The sequence below is a fragment of the Protopterus annectens genome, chromosome 7.part0 (genome assembly GCF_019279795.1).
Source record: "Protopterus annectens isolate FY-2018-M chromosome 7.part0, PAN1.0, whole genome shotgun sequence".
In the NCBI taxonomy this organism is placed as follows: Eukaryota; Metazoa; Chordata; order Ceratodontiformes; family Protopteridae; genus Protopterus; species Protopterus annectens.
The window spans coordinates 975,206,582-975,227,672 of NC_056739.1; the positions used below are offsets into that span (position 1 = coordinate 975,206,582).

General features: G+C 38.3%; 1 protein-coding gene across 2 annotated transcripts in view; it reads left to right on the top strand.

The window, feature by feature from the left end:
* Positions 1-20,732, top strand: part of LOC122806815 (protein fem-1 homolog B-like) — a 263,391-nt gene extending 242,659 nt beyond the window's left edge. For both annotated transcript variants that reach the window (XM_044077554.1, XM_044077555.1), the window contains exon 3: positions 19,022-20,732. In XM_044077554.1, the coding sequence (XP_043933489.1) occupies positions 19,022-20,423 (1,402 nt within the window). In that variant the 3' untranslated portion in view covers positions 20,424-20,732. The remainder of the gene's footprint in view (positions 1-19,021) is intronic.
* Positions 20,733-21,091: the final 359 nt, after the last annotated feature.

The following is a 21,091-nucleotide window of genomic DNA, read 5'->3' on the forward strand; positions in this document are numbered from 1 at the left end:
AGAGGTTGACCAATGAATGGAATCAGGCATTGCAGGAGTGTTCTATGACATTTGTTAAAATTTTGACTTCTTATTACGAGCGAATCATTGATACAAATGTATTGGAAGTCAAAACTCTGAGTGGGGAGTGTAAAAAATTCCATTCTGCAAACAACTACCAGAATTTGGTGGTCACTTTGTCCAAAGAACTAACCACATATGATAGGATGATTAAGGATAGAAAGATTAAAAAATGTAATCGTGGCATCATGGACTATAATAAAGGACATCCTTTTGAAATCCAAAGATCAGTGAGATTTCAGAACTCGGGTCCTGGAATAACTATGGGCAGAACCAGAAAGAGACCTAGGTCTATACTCAAACACAGTGATAAGTCTTACACCAGTACTTCAGGGGAGGAGTCCTCGTATACCGATAGTGAGGGCACATCTTTAGCTGATTCACCTTTAAAGAAAAAAACTAATACCAATATCCCTTTAGAAGGGGCAGAAAGAACAGAGGGGGGTGGAAACATACCAATCGGAATAGGGACAGAATCCATAGCAGGATTGATTCAAACTCTATTGAAACAATAGCAACCAACTGTAATAATGTTCTAAATTTGTCTAATATTATACTAACAGATGACCAACAAAAACTACTTAATAAAGGATTGGGATTTGTACCCAGTTTGTTGTCTGACCAATATAAGATTGCACAAGATGTTTTGGATTTTTGTCGGTGTCTTAATTTAAAAATATTTTTTCAGATCAAAACACTGTAAATTCTCAAAGATCAGCTGACTTTAGATTTCACAAATCATCATTCCAACCATCTATGAATAAAAATGTGGGCATTTTTCAACAAGCTGTGTTAAGGGACTTGCATTTCCCACATTTTGAATCTCATATTCTACAGGATAATATTAATATGTTTGAGAAAAAGGCCCTAACTGAACTCAAGGATAATCACAATATAGCTATACTCCCAGCAGATAAGGGAGGGGCAGTGGTTATTTTGAATATGGACTACTATATTCAGAAAAGGCTCAGACAACTATCAGATTCTGGATGCTATATGCACATGGGAATTGATCCCACATTAAAATTTAAAACAGAGATTGATGTGTTTCTTGATTCAGCTGTGGAAGAAGGCATTATAACATGCAATATAGCTCAACATCTTAGGGTAAGTGACCCTTCTAAACAAATTTTGTATTTACTTCCCAAAATACATAAATCTGTCACTAACCCTCCGGGGAGACCCATTGTATCGGGTATTGGCTCACTTACCGAACCTCTTTCAGCATTTCTTACTCAGCAACTCAAACCATTACTTAAACAGGTTAGGGCAAGGATACAGGATACCACGCAATTCTTAAAAATTATTGAGGACACACAATTAGAACATCATTGACTTATGTGTACACTTGACGTTCGGTCCTTATATACGAGTATACCACATTGGGCTGGGTTGCAGGCTTTGCAATATTGGTTGGAGAAAACTGAGCTGCACCCACCAGGTTTTAATACACTCATTATCTGTATGTCCAAGCATGTGCTGACTAAAAATGTTTTTTACTTCCAAGGGGATTGTTATTGGCAACTCCAGGGTACGGCCATGAGGGCATCTTTTGTGCCCATCTATGCCGATCTTTTTATGGCCTACCTTGAGGAATGTCTTATATACAACCCAATGCATAACATGTACTTGGTTGAGACTGATATCTGGCAGAGATATTTGGATGATTGCTGGATGGTGTGGCGTGCTGATTCAGTATATCTGCAGGAATTTGTGGAGTACCTCAATAGTAACATCTGAGGAATTGAGTTTACTGTTACATTCCATCTACAAACCATCAACTTTCTGGATGTTACCATTTATCGTAATGATGATGATACTTTGAGTACTAAAATCTACCACAAATATCCACAATACAGCACATTACCTCATGCTTCTAGCATGCATCCACGCCACACCATCTGCAATATCCCCAAATCTCAGTTTCTTAGAATCAAACGTATCAGCTCCTCTATTATTGATTATGAGGAGGCTAAAGTCGATTTGGAAAACAGATTTATGGATAGGGGGTATCGTCCAATGGATATCATATCCACCAGTCCATGCTCTGACAAACAATGCAGGGATACATTGCTGCAATATAGGGACCATACATCGAATTCAAAAGATACAACCGTTAGGTTTGTTACTACATTCGGTAGGAATCATCAGGTGATAAGAGATGTTATGAATGACAATTGGAACATTCTGATGGCCAATCATGTTCTTAGGGATATCCTGGGTACTAAATGCCAGTTTTCTTATGGGAGGGGTAGAACTTTAGGATCTTTGTTTTCCCACTATAAACAGAAGGAAAGTGGAGGGGCCAAATATAAACAATTGACCATAGCAGGGGATGAACTTTTGGGCACTTTCCCTTGTGGTCATTGTTCTTCATGTAACCAGGTGAACAAGTTGAAGCAATTTTCCAGTGTTAACACCAGTAAGGTTTATAATCTTAGGATATTTGCCAACCGTTCCAGTAGTTGGGTTATATATTTGGCTACATGTCAGTGCTCTGCATTTTATGTGGGTAAAACTTCACGCTCACTAAGAATAAGAATAGGGGAACATGGAAGTGATATTAGGAATGCAAAACCTACCAATGCCTTATATCAACATACTATCAAACACCCAACGGCTAAGTTTATGTTTATGGTTATTGATAGAATCACGGGTAACAGGAACAATCAACAGGGATGGCAAAACATATTGAGTCATAAGGAAAAATATTGGATTATCCATTTGGGAGCCTTGTTTCCACCGGGTCTAAATGACCATTTATGATAAGTATATGTTTTATACACACAATAATCTTAATACTTGGCTCATATGGTTATTTCCTATACATATAAAAAACAAAAAAATATATATATTATTTACCTGGAAGAGTATGTCTTAACATTTTGGCTGAGTGTTTTATTATATTATATATAATACCATGAATACACAGGGCATTATTTTCTTTTGTTTAAGTTCATTATGATTTGAATAATAGACAATTTATCTGTTCTAAATTTTAAACAACATCCATGTACAAATATGATGTATTTTTGTAAGCTTCAGTACTATTAGCATCAAAATGCTGTCCTTTAAGGATTTTGGTTTTTACAATCTGCTAATAAACAGGGGTATGGGTCATACCATTGATGGCCATTGGCTGGGGCACTATATAAATATTCATGAAGTCTTGTGCTTATTTGAATGACTAATTTTCACTGAAGAAGGCATCTGCCGAAACCGGTTTGATATTGGAATAAATTTTGGGCATTTATATGTCCTTATTAGCTATTATAATAAAATTTTGGACTGTATATGCTGGCCTCTAGTTTCTAAAGAAAGCCAAGAGGTCGAAGAACACAGTAATCCTCATTGCTCCATTCTAGCCTCGACAAGTCTGGTTTCTCTTCCTTTGGCCTCACCTTCTTTGGAAACCTTGGATTCTGGACCAAGCACCAGACCTATTATCTCATCCAGAGGGAATCGTTTATCTGAATCTTCAGAATCTCAAGCTTACTGCGTAGCTTCTCCAATTTCCATGATTGCCATGCATTTCTCCCTTACTTCCCCAGTCCACCAAATTATTTGGCCCACCATAAGCCTTCAACCAGGAGATTGTACCATAACAAATGGATTCAATTTGCTAAATGGTCACTTGATAGTAATATTGACCCACATGCGGCGCCTATAGATAAAGTTTTAGATTTTCTGACTTTTCTTTATCAGTCTGGCTCTTTAGCATCTACCATTCTGGTACAGCTCACTACAATGTCTAATTTCCATGTGGATTTTGATGGCTGTTCATTTATGTCCCATAAACTCTATAAGACCTTTTTGAAAGTGACCTTAATGTTAAGGCCTTCTTTTAAAGAACCCATTGCTCCATGAGATTTACCTTTGGATCTACAGTCTCTTATTTACACCTCCTTTTCTGAACCATCAGCAACTTGTGATTTAAAGATCTTGATGTTGAAAACTTTGTTTTTGATAGCTATCACTTCAGCCACAAGCATATCAGAAATTCAAGCCTTGTCTTGCAAACCACCCTATTTAATATTTCATAAGGACAGGCTCTCACTTAGGATGAATCTATCCTTTTTGCCGAAGGTTGTTTCAGAGTCAAATATTAACCAGACCTTGCATCTGCCAGTCTTTTTTGTCAATTTCTCCAATAAGGGAGAGTGCTATCTACACTTATTAGATGTTCACAGGCAATTACATTTTTACCTTCATAGGACAAATGACAGCATAAAATCCGGCCAACTGTTTGTTGCCTTTTCATCACTTTCTTTAGGTAATCCATTTCAAATGTTACCTTAGCTAAATGGCTTAGGGACTGTGTCACCTTTATTTATCACTTAAAGGGACTTCACCCACCACATCTTGTGAAAGCTCATTCAACTACAGGTGTAGCAGCTTCTACAGTTTTTCACGCTAGAGTTTATTTAGATGACATTTGTGCATCAGCTACTTGGGCATCTCCTCATACCTTTATCACTCATTACAAATTGGACCAGGTCTCTAGGGGACATGCATCATTTGGTTCAATGTTTTTTGGGAATATTCCTTTGTGAGACCTCCTAAGATTCAGGTAGCTAGGGACTCTGTCCCACAGTCAAGGATTATGTAAAGATTGACAACATCAGATAAAGAAGTTATGTCTTACCATAATGTTCCATCTGTGTTGTCAATCTTCACTAATCCTTGACATCCCCCCCTCCTTTCCCCTGCCTAAGACTCTTAGTGGACTGAATATTCCCAAAGACTGGCTTCATAATAGGGACACAGATTTGGTCTCTTATTTGTTACTTCTTCTCTGTCTGTCACTGTATAGGTAAACTTGATCTGAGGTAATTTAGGGAAGAGCATTATGGGTAGAGCCTAGCTTGAAAGTTTTGGGAGGCACGAGCTGAAAAAATGGCTGAGTTGGTTTTGAGGCTCAGAACCGAGCCCGCAGACAAAGATTAGTAAAGATTGACAACACAAATACAACATTATGGTAAGACATAATTTATTTTTTTTTTAGAATTCTCAACTTTCAAGCTCATATGTTGAAGTTTATGCTTGCCTGTTGTGAGAATATGAGGATTGTTTTGGCATCTGTTTCCTCTTGTGAGAAGTCTTTGTTTAACTTTGTATCGTCTTAGTCTCAAGTGACCGTCTACATAAGGAAATGTGCATATGACTCTACTGATGCCACTTCCAGGGCTGCTACCATAGGAACTGTTATGAGGAGGTCTGCCTGTTTGTATTTTCAAAACCTCCCAGAGGTGGTCAAAAATGAGATTTTGAATTCTCCATTGGGTAGGGAACTAGTTTTGGGACCTTCTGCTACAGATGTCATTAAAAGAGTATGATGAGATATGAAAACCGATTCAGGAGATCTCTCATATTTACAGCCCTCTTTCTGTAAGTTTGCTATGGAATTCATTGGCCCCTCTACAACGATCTTTAAAAACCAAAATAAACCCTTCCAGCAAGCTTCTGGAAAGCACATGTTTAAAAAGCAATGGCAGGGAGGTTCTAAAAAGAAAGCAGAAACACCTAGCACAAAGGACAGTCTAATATGTTTGAATGACTATATGAAGGATTTCCAATGCCCTGCCACCCTGGTAGTCATTTAATCCTTCCGGAGAGTATGAACCTTCTTTTTGATTGTTTCAGATGGAGGGGTTCTGAAATTAATCCATCAAGGTTACAGATGGCAGTAGGAGTCACTCGCTTCCTTTCACGGGATTTCTCGTCACTTGCTAGACCAGACTCTTGTCTTCTCTTCTGTCATTTGCCATATGCTTGCCTTCTTAGTTAGCGGAAGGGTTTTATTCCAGGATGCTGTTCATCATTATGATTACTGCTGCAGTAGCCTGAGCTATATGGGTTATATCCTGCTAAAGTTATAACAGCCGGACAGCTTCCAAAACTTCAGGGAATCTTTCATGTGCCCAAATCATTAGTCAGGTTGAGCTGAGCTAACTAAAACTCAAGTTTGGGTGCCAAGTCCTTCAGAGCTTTCTTGCAACCAAGAAGAGTGCTCCTATGCAGCCTTTTGAGGATCAGTGGTCATCTAACACTGTTCTGTTTCTGTCCAGATAAGTTCCTTTTTTGAGGGGAGACCATCCACTTTATTTATCACAGAAAACTTACTTTTCTGTAAAAGAATAATATTTGAGCTAGGGAGCACATATTTTTTATTGACTGTATGTCATAAAAAGTTGTTAAAAGTTATTTAAAACTGCTTTTTCTGTGGAAAGTCTGTTATTTTACTTTTTGGGGCTGGGATAAGTGTTTAGGTGCTTTTTACTGTGCTTTTTTCTGGGAAAAAGTTACTTTTTTACATCTTACCTTTTTTGCCAACTGTTTCTGCTAAGCCTGTCTAGTAATTAGGTGACTTCTTCAACTTGATCATGGAACAACTTACTGGTAACTCAGTTGTACCTTCTTCCAGCCACCAAAAGAAAAATATTGTTAAGCAGCATTTGCCACCACAGTAGGCTGGTAGTTTACCTCAGCCAGAGGTTGCTGACTCTGCTGTGGCCAAAGCTGGTTACTCAGACCACTCATCATTTTCCTCTGATCTCCCTGGTGCAGTCCCTATAGCCACCATGGACCAAGGATTAGACATGTCCCCTGCTTTTGTTGGTGTGCCTTCAGCAAGTAAGGGAGAGCCACTCTTGTCAGTTCTGGGAAAGGGGCAGGACAAGTCCTTAGAGAGATTTTTCCTGGAAATTCTGGATCTGTTTCTTCAGAAATTCCTGTCAAAAATAAAGTTAAAACAATTTATTAGGCTTAGCCAAGGGTTTAGTGAAAGCTCATGACCATTCTTTTAAGACTGTTTCTGGTAAGAAAAAAAGGGGTTCCTCTTTCCCCAAAGAAATTCAAGAGGTCAAATATGTGGGAGAATGTGAAGGAGCTTGTAGATTTGTCTCTACATATTTCCAGTTCAAATTCTGAGGAGAGTGTGGTATCTGATCCCTGTGAATGATTCTCTTTCTCTGAGTCTGTTTCCAAGATAAATTAATTGGAAAACTGAGGTTTCCCAGTCCTTTAGAAAATATGATTTTTTTTTACAACTGGAATTTCCAGAACCTTATCACTCCAGTTTTGACCGCCTTGGAAGATGTTTTTGTTGCAGACTGTAGTTGCTCTGACAGTCAGTCTGCTGCCACTAAAAAAGCAGATAGATTATATAAAGTTCCTCTGGCATTTAAGATTTTATACACTAATCCCAGGCCTGACCCAGCAGCTATGAATCCAGTTGCTCTATACATTTTGTTAATACTAATCCCACCTCTTTTGACAAGGATGGGAAGGCTTTTGATCCATTTGGGAACAAGTGTACATTTCTACAGCTCTAGTTTTTTTTTCTAGAGTTCTCACTTGTCAGGCTCATATATTGATGTTTATCCTGGTTAAATGTGAAGGCATGAGGAATATTTTGGCTTCAGTTTTCTCTTGTAAGGAGAAATATGCATCGTATAATACAGTTTGTCAGTTTGTTTCCAAGTCTCTACTCATTGTTTGAAATATGCCTGTGATTCTATGGATGCCACTTCCAGGGTTACTGCCACTGGAACTGTTTAGAGGAGGTTTGCCTAGATGTGTTCTCAGAACTTCCTAGAGGATGTCAAGAATGAAGTTTTTAATTCTTCCTTGGTCAGAGAGCTACCTTTTGGACCTTCTGCTGTGGAGTCAATCAAAAAGTTTAATGAGAGAGAAATGCTGATTCAAATAATCTTCCAGACTTTCAAGTCCTCCTTATCTAAGTTTTCAATGGAGTCTTCACACCATTGCCTAACTTTAGTAAAATGCTGGTAAGCAAATTTCTAAAAGCAAGTGTCAGGGAGCCTCCAAAAAGAAATCACCCCTCCCCCACAAAGAATAAAGGATAATGCAATAAGTCAGAATGACTATAAGAGAGACTTTGTCTCCCCCTCCCCCACTTGCAGCCCGTTAATCCACTCAGGAAGTCTGAACCTCCATTTCTCTCTTTGGGAACAGATTGCTTCTGAGAGATGGGTTCTATATGTTATCTGTCAAGGCTACAGATGGCAGTGAGAGGCTTTTCCCCTTTCCAGGGGATTCATTCTTATCTGCCAGACCAAAATTTTCTCTTTCCTCCTAATTTACAACACATGCCATTTTAGAGGGTAACAGAAGCTGTTCCTCCTCCTCCTCAGTTAGGAGGATTGTATTCCAGGATGTTTCCTGTGCCAAAGAAAGACGATTCTTGGTGATCAGTTCTGGACTTTTCCTTGCTGAACCAGTTTGTGATAGTGCCCAAGTTCAAATTGCTGTCATTTCACAACTTACTACCCCTTCTTCCTCATTGAGTTGCTTAGTCACGTGCGTATCATCACATTCCTATTCATTTATAGTTTCAGTCATTTATTAAGGTTTTGTGTGTCTGGATCATATTATCAGTCCTCTGTTATCCTTTGGGCTATCCACTGCACCAAGAGTGCTCTCAAAGTGTCTGCCTCTTATGATAGTCCCCTGTAGATTGCAGGGTATCCTCCTTTTCCCTTATTTAAGTGAGTTGCTAATTTTTGCAGACTATTTTTAAAGTGCCACAAATCTGTTTCTTAGGTAAGGGATCTCATTCACAAGCTAAGATTCCAAGAAAACATTCAGAAGTATTTTCTGACTCCCATTCACAGGAATGTTTTTCTCTTGTTGTCTACTAGACACCTTAGTACAAATAGTTTTTTCCCCCCACAGGAAAGCAATACATCTGTATTTAGATCTATTTTGTGAGTCTGTCACTCAGACTTCTGTCTCAGCAAAGAAATTCCTCAGCAGTCTGGGTATTATAGATTCTATGAGTCTCATGATATTGCTTGCAAGACTCCACATAAAAAAGATACAGTGCTATGGTCTGAGTATTAATACTCTTTGACTTTTCTAATTCTAGTTTTAGGATTTGTGAAAAGGGACATTATGTGGTGGAAAAAACATTTCTCAAAATCCAGGTCTCCCATTCTCCCCTCCTACTCCAGCGCAGTTAGTCACACAGATGCCTCAGATTTTGCTTGGGGAGCAGAATCGATGGGTGTACAAGTATAGGGTCTTTGGAACATAAATGATAGGCCAAAACGCATCAACATAAAATACATGTTACCTCTTATAAACACTGACAATTCTCTTAATTATCTGTCATTCCCTAGGACCCTTTTAAGTGGGTAGAGATAACATCACAGTGATGTGGTACATAAACAAAAAGGGAGAACCAGATCTTACCTCCTGTACAGACTAGCCATATTAGCATGGGATATAACTTTATGGCACTATCCCACTCTACAGGAATTTTACATCCCATCAGAGCAAAAGTGTGTGGCAGGCAAGCTGAGCAGGACTAGGACAGACCCTTACAAATGGAAACTGAATCAGGGATTCTTCCAGGATTTGGTCCATCTGTGGGGAACACCTCAAGTTATCACAGGCTTTCTCACAGACTGGCTCAACTTACACAAGACAAGTGTTGTTTGATGCATCACAGCTTTAAACAATTTCAACTAATTGCCTGGATGAAAGAATCTTTATATATTGTAGGCAAAATGTTCTCGAGATGCACAGCATGGATTAAAGGTGGCAAAGAAACTTGCTACTAGGAAATCATGTATTAGCAAATGAAAAAGGTTTTCTAGTTGATGCCACATTAAGAAATAAGATCCTTTTAAAGATAACATCTCTCTGGTTCTGCAATATTTGTGAGAGTTATTATTCAATGACTTTTCTTATTCTTATCTCAAGGTACATTTCTCAGCCATTTCAGTGTAAGTGCCCATGTAACTCCTCTTTCCATGTACTCACATGTCAAGATGTTTTTGAAGAGGATTCTGCATACCCATCCACCTAGAAATCAGGTGGCTTCTCCTTGGGATCTTAGTTCTGTTTTGGAAAAAAATAACCATTGCTTCATTTGAATCAACTTATCATGCTGATTTGAAGCACTTAACAAGGAAAATAGTGTTACTGATTGCACTGATGTCTGCAAGAAAAGTATCTGAGTTGCAAGCTCTTATTATGGGCCAGCCTTTTATCTCATTTTCCACAAATATAATGTTTCTTTGAGAGAACTGATCGTTCATTTATACCTAAAATTATGTCTGTGTTTGAGTCAAGCTATCCATCTCCCTCTTTCCAGAACCTACAAATACAAGTAAAAGAATTATTTAACACTCTGGATTTCCTCAGACAGCTCAGACACTATCTTGGCAGAACTGAATCTATCAGAAATACTGATCAATTGTTCATTTCTTATGGTGGTATGGAAAAAGGACAACCAGTGAAAAAGCAGACAGTTTCCAAATGGTTGTTCCATGCTATTTCTTTTTGTTTTTCCCACCATAACAAGTCAATTCCAGGTAGGGTCAAGGCTCATTCTAGTAGAGGCTTGGCTTCATCAGTGGCTTTTTGGAAAGGGTGGACTCTAGAAGTATTCAAGAGGAAGCAACTTTTATCCTGTATGCATACCTTTATAAAGCACTACAACCTAGACTTCTTTTCCAGGTCTAGATCAGGCTTTGCTAGGAATATTTTCCAGTGGCTTCTGGACTGTCATCCTTCCTCCTCTCAAACTTTATAAGCTATGGTATTTTACCCATATAGCATAGGCTACTACAACAGTGACTTAATGATAAACATAGTGCAGAAGTGGAAGTAAATTTAAATTAATAACAGAGTTCAAGTTTATTAAAGTGCCTAATCCCAGGTACTATACATTTATCAAACACAAACAAACAAAAAAAAAAACAACAAAAATATATAAAAACATTAACTAAAAACAAGATCAAAAAGATGTGATTTGTGGCTTCTCTTAAAGCCCACCAGAATAAGTGAATCACGAGGTCACTTGGGGTCAAGGTTCTATAGTAAAGGACTCTGGTAACTAATAGAGTGGCAAACAGAAGAGTCAAAGATGGCAGAAAGGAACAACAGGCAGTTACATAGAGGTGGAATGCAAAGTCTTTCTGAGATTCTTCATGTTCTAATCAAGGCTAGTCCATACACTTAACCTAATATACTATCCACTACTCCACTACAAACTCAGCAGCTAAACTACAAACCTTTCTTTTTTTCTTCTACTCCTGTCCACCATTGGTTCCATCTCTCTACTGCTAAAGTAACAGCTAAAGCTTAAACTTTCTATTCTTCTCTATCCCTCTCATCCTGTCCACCGGGGAACCAATGTATCTCTTCCTGGTATAGACATCGAAATTATATTCTGCTCTGACTTGTAGTACACTGAATTTGCTCCTCTTCAGCTCTTTGACATATTAAAATTAGATTAGATTCTGTATTTCTATTAATGCTTGTATCATGTTGCATTTCTGTAAACATATGTGTTATGTATTTGATATATCTTTACCTTTGTTCAAAAACATGTGTAGGACAAAATGTTTATCACTATCCTAATGTATATTGTGATGTTTACTAAATGCGTAGCTTTTGTCCCTGGGCCTCCACTGAAAAAAGACGTGTCCAGTCGGACATTCCTGGTAATCAAATGTAAAATAAATAAATAAATAAATAAATTAGAAAATTGCAGCAAATTTGTTAAGTATGAAGGTCCTAAGTTGTGAATGGCAAGATAAATCATTACTAAAATCTTAAAAATAATCAGTTGTTTAAATGGTAAGCCAGTGAAGGCCATGTAAAATTGGAGAAATATAGTGGTAACGCTCATCTCGTGTAAGAAGACATGCAGAAGAAATCTGAACAAGCTGAAGATGTGCTAAGTCAGTGCCAGGCAAGCCAACATAAAGCATTCCAATAATCCAATCATGAAGACACAAATGCATGAAGATGACCAGGAGGAATAAGATGCTTGATACAGCTGATATTCCAAAGATAAAACATGAAGACTTGACAGTAGATTAAATGTGATCCTTAAGAGTTAATATGCATCTAGTAAATGTTTGAACAGATCACTGCTCCCACCTTCCATACTTCTTATTTTTGATTTATGTTACCTCTGATTTCTAGTTAAATAGCACTGACCTGTTAAAGAGGTCTACCCTCCCGTTTTCAGTGGGCATGAAAGTTCTGAAGGGCTTGGCACCCAGACCACTGTATACAGGACCAAGAAGAATTAAACATTTTCACTGCTTGTATTTTACTCTTGTCATTTATTTATTTATTTTTGTGTATTTTTGGGCAATGCAGACCAGATCAAACAAATAGCAAAACAAAATAAGGAAAACTTAAAGGTATTACTGATCAGTCCTAAAAGTCTTAGCAAAAAAAACTCTACTTTGCAAGCCCTCCTCACTCTAGAAGGCATAGATATATATGTAGTGACTGAGATATGGTTCAACTTGCAGAAAGCATTCCAACACTGCAGGGCCTTCCATATATTTAGAAGAGCCATTATACTTTAAGGGAAGAAAGGTGAAGGTAGCTCATTCCTTATTTGGAAAAGGCTTATATCAAGGCTGGTAAAGCAGTCCTTGAGATCCTTCATGTTCAGTTTATCATCAACAAAGCCCCTTGCCATATCTTGGCGAGATATAAAATGTCTTGACTCAAGAATGTCATAGTGCCTAACAAAACAAATTGGAGCCACTCAGCATTAATCCAAATACCTTATTTCAGGGCAACTTCAACTATCCAGCCACAGAGAGCGAGAAACATATACCACCACTAAAGTGCATGCTCAGAGATTCCTGGACCTTGTTATTTCAAATGCTAACAACTAGTAAGAGTACCCACAAGGGGAGACAGCATCCTTGATCATGTCCTCACTAATATGGGTAAATAATGCTCTTTCCCCAATGTAACATTCTCACTCATTCAGTCTGACCATAAAGCCATCTCCCTCATAATAAAGAAAAAAAGCAGAGTCTCACCTAGACCAAGGTACTTCTAAAAAACCTCTCCAAGACTAACTTCCTACTTCTGAGGAATTTCCTGGCTAGACTGAAATGCCCTCAAATGAAAATCTCTGATGTTTATGTGGAAACATACCCTGCTAACGTTTAAAAGCATATGTGCAGTTGCATGGAAGCAGCCATACCCAAATCAAACAAGAATGAAGCAAACCCTAAAAACAAACCGCCCTGCTGGAATCTTAGCATAAATTAGGTTTATAACAAAGGGAAGAAAATAATAAGCAAAAATAAAAAAGGTGTAACAAAAAAAAAAAAGAATCTAATCATCAAATTAAACAAGCAACTTAGGGACACATTAAAAACTTACCAAGGCCAAATCTGGGAAGAAAATAGCCACCCAGGCCATAGATAACCCCAAAGCCTTCTTCAGTTATATCTGCAGTCTTAAGAACAATGCACTGCAGTGAGCTGAGATAATTATAAATAGTGCCACCTATACAGAAGCTGTGGATATGGCAAACATATTAGCTGCCATATTCAATTCAGACTTCAACCCCATTGGTGGTAATCTCACAAGATGTATCAGGAAAACATGCAACCCCAGCTGTCATACAGGGCCAAGTCCTGGAGGTGATCTCAAAGTCCAAGCATACAGCATCAATGGGCCCTGGCAATATCCCAGGATGCATCCTAATAGCATGAAATAATTTATTTCTATGCCCCTACTGACACTTTTCAACCTCAGCCTCCAGACTGACTTCATTCCAAGTGAATAGACAACAGCAACAGTCTTGCCCCCACACAGGAGAAGGCATTCACCAACCCATGCAATTACCATTCCACAAGTCTGATCAGTCTCAATAAAGCCACAGAAAGACTTATCATGGAACTAATTAATAAGGACACAGGACAAATCACAGTTTAGATTTCTCAAGGGCAGGTCATATCCACCTAACCTGGTAGATTTTATCAAATCATCAAAGTGATGAATGAAGAGAAGGCTGCACACTTTGCTTGCCTTGACCTGAACCTAACCAAGACCTTTGACACTATACCCCACTTGGGCATTGTGGAAAAGTGCCCCAAGCTAGGAATAAACCCTGCTACATCACCCAATGGATTTGAAACTGGCTGACAGGACACATGAATTCAGGATAGGGCTTGACACCTCAACAAAAAGACCTGTCATTAGTGGAGTCAGACAGGACTCTGTTATGGGGCTGCTCTTATTTAGCATCTACTTCTCAGAAGTCAAAGCAAACATCAAGGACCTATGGTTGACCAAGTCTGTGGATGACTGCAAGCTGGGTGCAGTCACTGAATTCCCCAAGGATTCAGCAATCCTACAGGAGAGCTTGTCCCAGCAAATAAATGGTGTCTGAGGTGTCTGAGTCATGAACGAAAACTAAATGTCCAAATTTACATTATTGTGTAGTTTGGAAAGTTAATTACCCCAGGAAATTATCACATTGACAATACACCCCTAACAGTAGACACAGTTGTCAGGGATTTGGTCATATTTGTTGACAGTGACTTAGCTTTAGAGTAATACGTCCACTGTTGTAAGGAAGTCCTTCTATATTTTGCAGCTTATAAATAAAGGGATAGCATCTATGTCCAGATATGTAATTGTCACACTTTATTCAGCTCTCATTAGGCCCATCATAGAGTACAATGTCCCCTTTTGGTATGCACCTGTCCAGTCACTTGCAATGACTGGAGTGTTCACAGATGTTCCTTACAAAAAGAATAGTGGGCTTAAGGTACATGACCTACATGGATCACCTCAAAGCCCTGTCACTATACTATGCCTTATACATCTTACTAAGAGATGACCTATGCCTGGCCTTTAAGACATCCACAGACCAAGCACTAATGGACATACTGCACAGCCACATGTTAAACGGTATTAGAAATACCTCGTCCAGAGACTTCAACCTCTTCCTTCAACATAAAAAAAAAATGATCTGAAGGACCAGGTTCATATACCAGACAATACCACTACAGTGGAACAAACTCCCCATATACATAAAACATAGCCCTTCCATGCTCCTGTTTAAGAGTAATTTGGACTAGTGGATGGGAAATAGGAAATTTATGCCAGAGCTGGCCCCTGTCCTCCTAATGAGTAGAGGCAATGATTAAATGTGAAAGTAGCAGACTCCAAATCCAACTTCAGACCAGTGACAAGTGGAGTACCACAGGGTTCAGTCCTGGGTCCTCTCCTGTTTGGTATCTACTTCTTTGAAGTACAGGCCAACACAGAAGGTCTTTGGCTAACTAAGTTCGCAGATGACTGCAAACTAGGAGCCATAATCAAAAGTCCAAAAGATGTGGACATCCTACAAAAGGGCCTCGCTGAGACAGATGTCTGGTGTCAAAGCCATGGTTTCAAGCTCAATGCCAAAAAGTGCATTGTCATCCCTTTTGGTAAAAACTTTGTCCCCATGAACTACCACATAGGCGGTAGTCTACTTAACACCGAAAGTGTGATAACAGACCTTGGGACACAGGTGGACAGTAATCTCTCCTTTGATAATCACATCGCCACAGTAGTCAGGAAATCCATCTACATGGCACACCTCATCGCAAAAGGTTTCTCATCCAGGAAAAAAGAGGTCATTGTTCCCCTCTACTCATCACTCATTAGACCCATTATAGAGTACAATGCCCCTTTTGCTATGTACCTCACAAGACATCTACAACAACTGGAAAGGCCACAGAAATACCTCACAAAGAGGATTACTGGCCTCAAACAGATGCCCTACTCAGACCGTCTCAAAAAACTGCAGCTTTACTCTGTCACATATCACCTACTCAGAGGCGATCTCTGCCTAACACAAAAAGCTATGTCAAAGCCAGAGCTTTTAGACATGCTCCACTTAAAGAAATCCCAATCCCTACGAACTACATGCTCTAGGGACCTAAACCTTGTCACCACAATAAACAAAACATGCTGGAGGGATAGATTTCTGTCCCAGAGACTTCCCATACTCTGGAACAAACTACCTATCTATATCAAACAAAGCTCCTCATTAGCAGTCTTCAAGAAAAATCTTGATGATTGGATGGGAGATAGGAAATTCACCCTGAGTATCACTTCTGTGGCTCTGCTCGAAAGTGGCACAGGAAAATATTTTTTCTTGGGTGGCGAAAGCCAAGGTACCCTTTCCTAGGCTTATATAGGCCCTAGGGCCAATAGCCTAGTACCTACCTATGAACTATAAATGCCCTGCCTTACAGTAGAGACCCCTAATACAGTGAAGGCAAGACCCAAACAAAGCAATCTGCTACAAATGAGAAGTATTTAAAAATAGCTTTGGCAAGGATAGTTAAACACCGATGGGATTACAAAGACAGGTGACAAACGGGAAACATGGCTAGGTTCAAAATGTCCCTTTAGGGCTGATAGTCTAGTACTAGCATATGAACACCAGTTTTACCATCTCAAAAAAATAGGCAATTTATTTATTGCTTTCTTAGGACTTACTGCATTCCTATACCTTTTATGGATGCTGTCCAGAATGTCTAAATCCTTCTTTATTATTTCATTCTGACATAATACTTGTAGCATACATTGGAATGCTGCATCATTTTCTGTTCATTACTCTAGATTACTACTCACTGGTTGGAAATTGGAATTATATCTGTAGTCTAGCTTTCTGAACAGATGACACTCCTGAATAAGTTAATGTACTGTGAGTTATTCACTGTAACAACTGATTTTCAAGAAAGATATTTCTGCAGCAAAAGCACTTGTGTTTCACCCTGACCAAGTGGAAGACTTGCTGGGCTCCTGCAAAGTTGCACTTTATATGGATCTGCCCTATTCTGAGGCATTTACATGTCAGATCACCCACTACTTTTTCTTCATCTGTTAAGTATCAATTCTCAAGTAAAACTCTTCATTAATTTAAAACTATCCTGTCCATCAGAGGTATTCACATCTGTTTTGGAAGCTCACTATCCTTTACTGCCACTATCTAGACTGGTGTTCTTTAGAGTTCATTTCTTGAACCAATCGTGTTATCCATTTTCAGCAATAATTTCCCTTCTGACTTTCCCTTTATCATATTGTTCTTTAATGTGGTGACTCACCATACTGAATAGCACAGAAAATTACCTTGCCTTGACTTACAAACCTCCATTCAAGCAAATTTTCTCAGCATTTGCAACTGGTTCACAAACATTAAGCTTAAGTTGGTACCCCCAAACCAACTCCAAGATATTTGGAATGACACAGACTCGTAACAGTGCTTTCTCCTCTGTATATAAGTTCCTTGCTGAATGTTATACTGTTGTTAAATTTGATCCTACCTTATCCTTCCTTAAACTTGTGGACTGCTTAGCTGGCAAAGTACTTAATCAGCATAAACATTCATATAAGCTCACTAGTCTTTTCACCACAGAAACCCATAAAGCCATGGCCAAGTGTCCTCATACCTGAACTTTGAATATGCTATTCCTCTTATCATTTTTGGATTTTCCCAAATGCTTGCACCCTTCAAACAGCATTGAAAAGACATTGTCACTTTTAACATCTACTTAACAGACTCACCACTGCATTGCATTTTAACTTCAAGTAATATCTTCTCAATGCAAAAAGAGCTGCAGTTCTTTTTGCAGTGCCCTCCAATTAACCTTCTACCCTGACAGGCTAACTGTTTCCACTCATCAGTAACCGCCTGTAGGGACTTCATTTTTGAACTACCACCTTATGTAAACCTTTTTGTGTTCTATCAATAAAATAATATTTCAAAAACTTTTGCTTTCTGGCACTAATTACCAGAAGGCATCAAAACTGTATTAATCTTTTATCTTGTCCAGAAAGCTGTTCTTAATTATTTTACTGGATCTACACAGTATAAATACCTTCTCACTTCTGGTTAATTCCTATTACTTCTGTTATCACTAAACGTAATTGTTATTTGTTAATGGTTTATATTTTCTAAGCATGAATTTTCTGGCTGCTTTTAACTATGCTGGTGTGCTTTTTAATGTCAGCCGTGCAGTTTTTAAACCTAGCAATAGTTAAAATGCAAAATGTTATTTGTTACTGTTATATACTGTTTTGTTTTATATAATGTAATAGTTTGTCATTCCTTGGCTGAAAAGGGTCTTCAGACAAGCTCACTTCCACTTAGCTAGTTAATAAAAGACAAAAATAATAATAATAATAATGATAATAATAATACATTTTGTGAGGCATGTACAAAGACTTCTGCCACATAGCACAGTGCACCCACAATCAACACTTTATTGTGATTACATATTTTGTTTTTTTGCTGCCTTTGCCCCTGCTCTCTATCAGTCATCAGCTTTCTCCAGCTGGTCAGTTGATATGTTTTTTCCTCATCACTGAGGCATGGGTCTACTGGGAAGAACCACCATTGAGACAGTTATCAGGCTTGATTTAAGATTCTTGCTTTTATGGTCTTATCCCTGCATGTATACAACAGAGCACTGATGAGGGGACATGCATTAGGCTGACCATAGAGGATGCTCCCTCATTTCCACAAGGGCATTCCTCCAAGTAGCGCTGCCCCTTCCCCAAAGTACAAGAGGTGTTTTTTTCCAGTCTCCAGCAGGACAATTTAGTGTTCTATTTGCCCTGAGTGTGTGCAGTACCAAAAGAGGTGAGCAGGCCCCACCTCTTCACTCTTTTCCCTTACTGCCTGACTCCCCCAGTACTGTGGCTGATATTAAGAATTGGGACTCTATCTCTGCACACCACAGAGTCAACCTAATTACATATGCCCTTCTATGTATTTAAGAACTTAAGATGGAGCTGCCCAGTGTTACTTTTTAAAGCTAACATCTAGACACACATCACTGTGAGATATACAGCTACTTGGAGATACTTGGTAGAGATCAACAGTTCATGAGGTAAGTAAACCATCTATTATATCTTATTTCACAGATGATGTCTTTATTCAAGATCTGCTCTTATGGCAAGTATTTGACACAACTAGCTGTTCACTCAATTTATATACAGAAGTAGACATTTTATTGATGTGATTACATGTACAGACTTTGCTGCAATATGGAATACCGACTTAAACGAGATTAAGTGAAGCTTCTCATATGTAATATATCAAAAATAATTTTTTGACAATCTAAGTTTACTGATGCAGTCTTTCATTATTCTACAGTTTTCTGTATGATGACGATGGAGGCACAGCATTGTGGTATGCAGCAGGAGCTGGACATATGGAAGTGGTTAAGCTTCTCGTGAGCCATGGAATGAATGTCAACCATATTACAGTAACTGGTTCTACACCACTCAGGGCTGCATGCTTTGATGGCAGACAGGACATTGTAAAGCTCCTTGTAGAGAACTCTGCCAATATCCATATACCTAACTTAAATGGGAGTACATCCCTTATGATTGCAGCTCACAGAGGTCATACTGAAGTAGTTAAATACTTGTTGTCACAGCACTCTGATCCTAATGCTAAAACTAGCTGTGGGAATACAGCATTGCATTTTGCTGCTGAAAAGGGGCATTTAGAAATTGTAAGAGAATTACTAAACTATAAGGCTGTTATGGTAAAGAACCATTATGGAATGACCCCTTTAGAAGCAGCTGCAGAAAGCTGTAAAGCTGATGTGGTAGAATTTTTTCTTTGTCACCTGAACTTTGACAGAGCAAGCAGAATTCGGTTACTGGAACTTCTGGGTGCATCATTTGCTAATAATCCAAAATATTACAGCAATTCTAAAGCATACTGTTATTTCTATATAGCAATGTTGGAAAGGTATGAAAATCCAAATAATATCATTGGGAAAGAAGTTCTTCCTCCACTTGAAGCTTATAACAATAGAACTGAATGCAGAACCCTACAGGAGCTGGAGGCCATAAAACAAAACAAGGATGCTATGCACATGGAAGGCCTCATGGCAGCTGAACGAATCTTAGGCTCAGAGAACTTTATGGTTACTAATACCATCACATACCGAGGAGTGGTGTATGCAGAACAAGGAGAATATGATCTTTGTATTAACTTGTGGTTGCATGCTTTGTATTTGAGACAGAAAAATAACATAGATACTCATGAAGAACTTTTCCGATTAGTACAAATTTTTTCTCACATGCTTTATTTGAATAAATCAATAAATCCTTCTTATTTAGAAAAAGTTTTGAGCTACACAGCAAAAGAAATAGAAAGACAAACTTGTAGGGATGTAAATACTGAACATACCAGCATAATGGCAGTGAATGACAGTTATGAGTTCACCCTGTATATATTTTTGTACCTGGTATGTATTTCCACTAAATTAGTTTGCAATGAAGATGAAAAGTTCAGAATCAGTGAGCAGATAAGCAGGTTGATTCATCTGGAACCTAGAACTCAGGATGGTTCTAGTATGCTGCACCTCGCTTTTACCCCAATGAAACCATTCGATGACATACATATAAATGCTGCTTGCAGTTTCCCTGATTCTGAGGTCATTGCACGTTTAATTTTATGTGGCGCTAATGTGAATGCAGTTGATAATGAAGGGACTAGTCCTCTTCATAAAATTGTACAAAACAGGAAACCTAGCAGATAAGCTTTCTCATAAGTATGGGTGACAGTTTTTTTTTACAGAACACATAGGACATCAGAGGCCAAGTATAACACTGATATTATCAAAAGTCATAGCTACACATATTTATGCTGCAAAGTATATTGATTTTAGAACATTAAATGTTCAAGTATTGCATTTGTTAAAAACCATAACAATCTACTGTCATACTTGCATACCACAATGTTACCATTAGGAATTGCTCAGTAAATGTGAATATTTTTTTTTCTTGGAAATGGAACAAAGACAAATTATTCAGTGATGGCTTTAAATAAATGTATGTCTAGAACTGTTCACTGGATTATAATTTTACTACTAGTAACTTTTTACAGTATTAGCTAGGCTACCCATTTGTTGGCTTCCAAGTTGTGTGTTACTTTTGCTCCAATTTTATGCAACTCCCAAATGGTTTACCTGTTAAAGTACAAGAACTAAAATGTGCCATCAGTCTCAGCATTTAACAAGCTGTCTTGTGTATCTGTAAGTAAATGCACATTTTACAGAACTACTATAAGTTATATATAAACTGCACCAGTATTAGTTGCACATTGTTTGGATCATATCTCATGTAGAAATATGCCTCTGACATTATTTAGAAACAGTAATGTGGCTAAATACCTCATAAAGGCTGGACATTCTTTATATAAACATAG